Here is a 7,073-nt window from a genome sequence, read left to right as displayed (position 1 = left end):
GCTACCTAAATACTAAAGTAGTATCTCCAATTTGGATTGCCAGTTTGGCTCTTTTAGAGCCAAATTCGGAAAATTTGGAGAATTTCAAACTCCCTTGGCTCTCAAATTTTCTTTTGGGGATTTGGGGATTTCTTTTGGCTCCCTCACCAAAATAAATGCTACATACTCGTACATAGATGACAATAAATTCACCAATATAAAGCAAACATCTGTAAGATATCAAATTAAAAATGTACTCATTTTTCATGTAGCTAATTTGGTCACATGAACCAAACATTATCTGTCATATTTATCCACCAACTGCCTCCAATCAAAGATGTTGGAAATAGGCCGAGATGATCTAGATAGTATGATTTCCCCTCCTGTCAATGTGTGCCGAGAGCTGTAGTAGGCAGTTTAGTGAGCAGCAGCAGTGGCAGTCAAATTTTGACCCAACTCGCCCATAGGAAAGTTGTGACTGGAAATTGCCGTTCCCGTTATAAAGAGGAATATCGCAGATATTTTGGTATCATTATTTTCGTCTTTCAATTTCCTTTTAAATGGTGTCAATTAAGGAAAAATCCATTAATAATTCCAGAAGATTACAGGAGAGGAAGGGGAGATATGATCCAAACATATAAAATAGTAAAGGGAATAGATAGGGTAGAGGCAAGATTCCTTAAACCAAACAAGAACATTCAGACACGAGGAAACAGCAAGAAACTGAAAAAAGAACGTTTTAAAACAAATGAAAGAAGGAACTTTTTTTCATCTAGAATTGTAAATAACTGGAATAAACTGCAAGAAACCACAGTATCAGCACAAAATTTGAATAAATTCAAAGCAGAGTTGGAGATAAGCAACACCCTAGGAAACAAGTTCAATTATAAAAATTGGTCCAATCATTAATAGATGAGGAGGAGCGAAGGAGACTACACCAAGTCTAAAAGCTCTATACAGAGGTATCCAGGTATCCAGAAGTTATATGAAGTTAAAATAGGGCAATTTTCAAATGCATTTATTTTTTTTATTTACCGCTTGTGTTTTTAAAATGTAAACGCTTGTTTTTAGAATAACATCTAAACTTTATTCATGCCAAATTTCAGGGCTCTATATCGATGCGCAGACACCTTTTAACTCTGCGCCGAAATGCCTTGTTTACATTATCTTCTCATCATGGCTACCGGACGATATCGATATTCATATCGATATTTTAAATTTAGTTATGTATTATGTTAAATTTAGTCCATAATATTTTCAGTACTATTATTTACTATGTTTTTATTTTGAATACATACTTTCCAACTTTATTTATAGGCATTTTATAGTTTTTGTTTTAAAAGTTCGTATATTTCTTCTCTTTGTGAAATCCGATATTAATAATATCGATATTTTAAAAATACCAATTTCTTTAATTTAATTTTATTTTACTTTGCCATCAAGTCATCAAGTTTCTTTCCCATATGTTTAGATATGTTTATCAGTTGTATCCATATTCTAAAGGCCTTAGCCTTAATAATTATTATGGTAAGAAGTTCTATTAGTTTTGACACCCCCATACATTGAGAGAGAAGGGGTGGGGGGGGGGATAAAATTATATTAATTGTCAGTTCAAATGATTTAATAGCAATAAACCGAAAGTGGTTCAGCAGAATTTTTTAAAGTATTAAAAGCCAGAACTTTCCTCCTAATTATAATAGGGAATCTGTTTCAATTAATTTGAACTTTATCAATCTACCATTTTATTTATATGCAATTAAATTGCCATAGGTAAAAATAAGCTCATTATGTCATTACACAACATGTTTATATCTTTTCATTTAAATACTCTCAAACCCTTTTTTATTCTCTATGTATAAACCCTTTTTTATTCTCTATGTATTAAATCAAAGAGGGGAATTATATGCAATTGTTTCAGTGAGATAGTGGGGATAAATCCAAAAGTGATATAGCAAATTGTTTCTTACGTCTAGCAGAGTTTTTGATTATGTAACATTTGCGTCATATTATGTAATAATGTGTTAATTTGAAATGTTTATCTTCCTCTTTATTAATGTAAATGCGTTGTCCTCGATAAGACAAACATTTTGTTATACAATATATGATAAGAACTCCATATTGACTGTTTTAACCATTTTTTATTAACATCACGCGATTTCGGTCACAACTTTGCAATGGTAATTTTGGGATAAAAATCGGTCTGAAATTTCAGACTTTGAACTGCCGTAACTACATTTCTAATCAAGATAGAAACAAAATTCAAACTGTTTTGTAATCTCTGTTGCCAGCTCTTTCATATGACATTGGTTTCAAGTGTGTGAGGTACATTTAGAATTTCTATTAAACTCCCTAGCTGTAGCAGCACAGGATTGATGCGATATAAATATATTATTATATTATTATTGAAGCACTATCAGAGTAGCATAAAAGAAACGAGCACTGATTAACATCTTAGTTATAGTTTCAAACTTTTTTTTTGCTTTATTTATTTTTTTTTTCAGTGTCTTTTCTTACATCCTGTGGTGAAGTAAAGATGGAAGGGTCCTGTAGTAAAAGTGAACCAGACAAACATGAGAGGCTATCACTTAAAGATTTAACATGTTCTAAGACATCACATTCAAATGTCGGATTAGATGGTGTTGTAGCGACAGAAAATTCTGCACCATCATTTACTGACACCGTTGAAGATTTTATAGAAACTAAAACATCACCAGAAACCTTATGTCAGTCTTCCTATGTTGATATTAAACTTGAATCGGTAGAAGTTGGAAATCTACCAGAGTCTCATCCACAGTCCATGCAAGTCAATGTTAAACTAGAAGATGAAGGCATCAACGCAGAGAGTTCATCCCTCCCTTATTTACAAATCAGTGATTTCAACATTAAACTTGAAGCTGTAGACATTAAGGTCGAAAATTCTTCTTACAATTGTTCACAATTCACTGATGTCAATGTTAAACTTGAAGAGGCATCAAAGCCAAGAACTCTTCCCACACTTTTTCAGAATTTAATGATTGCAATGTTAAATTGAAAGATGAAGACATCAAGGCAGAGAACTCTCCCTACACTTTTACACAATTTAATGATGTCAATGTTAAACTGGAAGATGAAGACTCACAGAGCACTGGTGCCAGTGATAAAATTAAACTTGAAGACACAGTAACAACAGAGTTTACTTCTGTGACGTCATTAGTCGGAACATTATGTCAGGTGAGATGATATTCTTTCTTTTACATGTCTCTGATACTGATGGTCCAACCTTGATACATATAAACCTTTTCACTCTCAATTTTATCAATAGATCACACCAAAATCAACAAGATCCATTTGTTTACATGACAGATACGTTTGATATCTCTGTCTATCAGATGGAAGTTTAAATTTGTATTATATTCTTTACAAAGAAGGAAATGTTGTGCTCACTTCAAGACCAATCTTATGATTAATCCCAATACACTCAAGAATATCTGGCAAGGTACTGTGTCAATCCCTCTTTGTTTACAAAGTTTGTTGTACATAGTGCCCACAGGGTGACACTATAAGTAGCTGACCTGAATCAGGTCTAAATAATCTGTAGCTTCGTGGTATCTTTTCACTTTATTCTCTTCCTTTTTCAGGAACCCTGTTTTGTTGACCAAGGAGACCAAAGTTGTAAAACAATTTGTGAGGGGCCAGTCTCTTCCAGTGGTTTGGGGTCGGAGGTCACGTCTATGGTCTTGAAGACTGTATTAGGTATTTTAATGAAGAGTTTGATAATCACCACTGAATATTTGTCTAGTTTTGAAATGCGGGACTTTTCTAAAGGATATATGTACATTGCTGCCTTATTTGTTCTAATTTGCCGGATAGGTGACTATTTCAACCCTTCCCCCCCCCCCCCCCCAACCCTAGGATGACCATTTCAATCCTTTAACTCACTCAATCCTAGAGATTTTTGCTACTTTTCAAAATGGAAAAGAAATGTATTAAAAATGATCATGTACATAAGATAGTTTTATTCAACTATACCATTAACAGCAAAAACTAAAAACATTAGCTTTGATACTACGCCAATAATTTGTCTCAGAAAAATGTAATATAAAGGCATGGGGTAAAAGTAACCCAGGTAAACTACGGATATAGTCGTTGTTAGGGTTGAGTGAGTTAAACCCCATCTCCCCCCCCCCCCCTTCCTTAACACCCTTAGAGTACACTTACGCAATTGACCATGTCATTGTGATATGGGGAGGGGGGTGGTGGTGAGGTAGTCGAGTGGTTAAGGTAGGCATTGCACTGTGACCGGAACGGTACCAGGTTCGAGCCCTGCTTCAGTTAAGCAATTGGCCATGTCAATGTGATATAATGAGAGGAGGGAAAGGGGGGGGGAGGGGGGGGGGCTTTTCTATAAACAGTCCTGTCTCACTCTAGTGATGACATGAAATTCAGGATATGACATAATGTATTCCATTGATGGATGACCTGGCAGGAGAACTCTGTGTACAGCATTCTAAATATGTAAACTGTTTTCCTTGAAATTCCATCCATAAGGCTGTTCCAATTTTTATCATTATTATTATTATTATTATTATTATTATTATTATTATTATTATTATTATTATTATTATTATTATTATTATTATTTTATTATTATTATTATTATTATTATCATTATTATTATTATTATTATTGTTATTAATATTCTTATTATTATCATTATTATTATTATTATTATTATTATTATTAATATTATTTTTTATTTGTATTTATTGTAGCGAACAATACTTTGCACACGGCACACATTACATTTACACACCATGCAACTATATCAACACTTCCACAAAACAACACTTATTAATTACAGAAAACTTTCTTTTTATAATCATCCTTTGAATAAAGTGTTTTAAAGAAATGAAAGACGTCCCCAAGTTCAGTAATTTTAGGAAACCTTTGGAAACATTCCTATTTAAACAGGTTTTTTAGTAGTAATATGATTTGCATTTTGTGTAACCTATTGTTTTTTATACGTGTCGTGCCTTAGAGTGCTTTGGGGATTGTGTGTGCTGTGTCAATTAATTATTTCATTACATTATCTATTTTACAGATGTCAACAACGTTGACGGTTATGACCAGTCTTTGAATGATGGACTCCATGAAGACTTTCATGTTGAAATTGACTTGGATGAAACTACAGGGAGTTGTATGGAATGGCACAAGCCTGGCCTTGGTTTCCAGAACAATCATGATACAACTTTGAAAAGTCTTTCCACAAATCACAACGGACCAGATCAGAGATTTGACTTCAGTGGAACAGACGAGCCACAAGTTGATACGGAATCTCAAAATACTATTATTTTAAAGTTGCAAAATCACACAAAAATCCATACTGCAGAACAGTCATGGAAATGTGTGATCTGTGGAAAGGCATATACTCAGAATGCACATTTACAAGAACACATCAGAACTCATACTGGAGAAAAACCATTTAAATGTGAGACCTGTGGAAAAGCATATTCTCGGAATAGAAATTTACAAAATCACATCAGAACTCATACTGGAGAAAAACCATTTAAATGTGAGACTTGTGGAAAAGCATATACTCAGAATAAATATTTACAACAACACATCAGAACTCACACGGGAGAAAAGCCATTTAAATGTGTGATCTGTGGAAAGGCATACACTTGGATTGCAAATTTAAAACAACACATCAGAACTCATACTGGAGAAAAACCGTTTAAATGTGAGACCTGTGGAAAAGCATTTCATCACAATATAGCTTTACAAAATCACATCAGATCTCATACTGGAGAAAAACCATTTCAATGTGTGACCTGTGGAAAGGCATTTACTCAGAACAGTCATTTACAAGGTCACATTAGAACTCATACAGGAGAAAAACCTTATAAATGCGAGACGTGTGGAAAGGCATTTACTCTGAATGGTCATTTACAAGGTCACATTAGAACTCATACAGGAGAAAAACCTTATAAATGTGAGGCGTGTGGAAAGGCATTTACTCTGAATCGTCATTTACAAGGTCACATTAGAACTCATACAGGAGAAAAACCTTATAAATGTGTGATCTGTGGAAAGGCATACACTCGGATTGTAAATTTAAAACGACACATCAGAACTCATACTGGAGAAAAACCATTTAAATGTGAGACGTGTGGAAAGGCATTTACTCAGAATGGTCATTTACAAGTTCACATTAGAACTCATACAGGAGTAAAACCTTATAAATGTGAGACGTGTGGAAAGGCATTTACTCTGAATGGTCATTTACAAGGTCACATTAGAACTCATACAGGAGAAAAACCTTATAAATGTGAGACGTGTGGAAAGGCATTTACTCTGAATGGTCATTTACAAGTTCACATTAGAACTCATACAGGAGAAAAACCTTATAAATGTGAGACGTGTGGAAAGGCATTTACTCTGAATGGTCATTTACAAGTTCACATTAGAACTCATACAGGAGAAAAACCTTATAAATGTGAGGCGTGTGGAAAGGCATTTACTCTGAATGGTCATTTACAAGGTCACATTAGAACTCATACAGGAGAAAAACCTTATAAATGTGAGGCGTGTGGAAAGGCATTTACTCTGAAAAGTACTTTAAGAGATCACATCAGAACTCATACAGGAGAAAAACCATTTAAATGTGCGACCTGTGGAAAGGCATTTACTCAGAGTGGAAAGTTACAAGATCACATCAGAACTCATACAGGAGGAAAAACACATAAATGTCTGATCTGTGGAAAAGCATTTATTTGGAAACCACTTTTACTACGACACACCAGAACTCATTCGGGTGAAAAGCCATATAAATGTGTAACTTGTGGAAAGGCATTTACCGTGAAGCATGCTTTACACAGACACATATGTCGACAAACTCCTCACCATTGTCAGTCATCAGGCCCAGACCATGGTGACCCATGACCTACATATATCCCAAGTTGTCACTGACCACCTTTACATTCATATATACCCCTTGATGATGTTAAATAAATATGTACATTTAAATAACTTAAAGGTCATTATCCATGTGCCTATGTTTAAGTTTAATGTGTTTGTTTATATAAGAAGAAGATAAAACTAAACTGACAAAGTGA

At 34.2% G+C, this 7,073-nt stretch overlaps 1 protein-coding gene across 2 annotated transcripts; it reads left to right on the top strand.

Annotated features, from left to right (window-relative positions):
* The first annotated feature begins 292 nt into the window (after window positions 1–292).
* Window positions 293–6,993, top strand: LOC144979538 (uncharacterized). Of its 2 annotated transcripts, XM_078926250.1 has the most exons (5): window positions 293–949; window positions 2,192–2,301; window positions 2,481–3,189; window positions 3,597–3,711; window positions 5,060–6,993. In XM_078926250.1, the coding sequence occupies exons 4-5, from the start codon at window positions 3,690–3,692 to the stop codon at window positions 6,898–6,900; spliced, it is 1,863 nt and encodes a 620-aa protein (XP_078782376.1). In that variant the 5' UTR covers window positions 293–949; window positions 2,192–2,301; window positions 2,481–3,189; window positions 3,597–3,689; the 3' UTR covers window positions 6,901–6,993. The 2 variants fall into 2 exon arrangements, with proteins under 2 accessions (XP_078782376.1, XP_078782375.1); XM_078926249.1 differs by lacking the exon at window positions 2,192–2,301 and having other exon boundaries at window positions 293–941.
* The last annotated feature ends 80 nt before the right edge of the window (window positions 6,994–7,073 follow it).

Source organism: Berghia stephanieae, chromosome 9 (genome assembly GCF_034508935.2).
Source record: "Berghia stephanieae isolate SIO BIC M18660-M18661 chromosome 9, UCSD_Bste_1.3, whole genome shotgun sequence".
Classification (NCBI taxonomy): Eukaryota; Metazoa; Mollusca; class Gastropoda; order Nudibranchia; family Aeolidiidae; genus Berghia; species Berghia stephanieae.
Note: the sequence above shows the minus strand (reverse complement) of the source record. Positions and strands in the feature narration are given on the sequence as shown.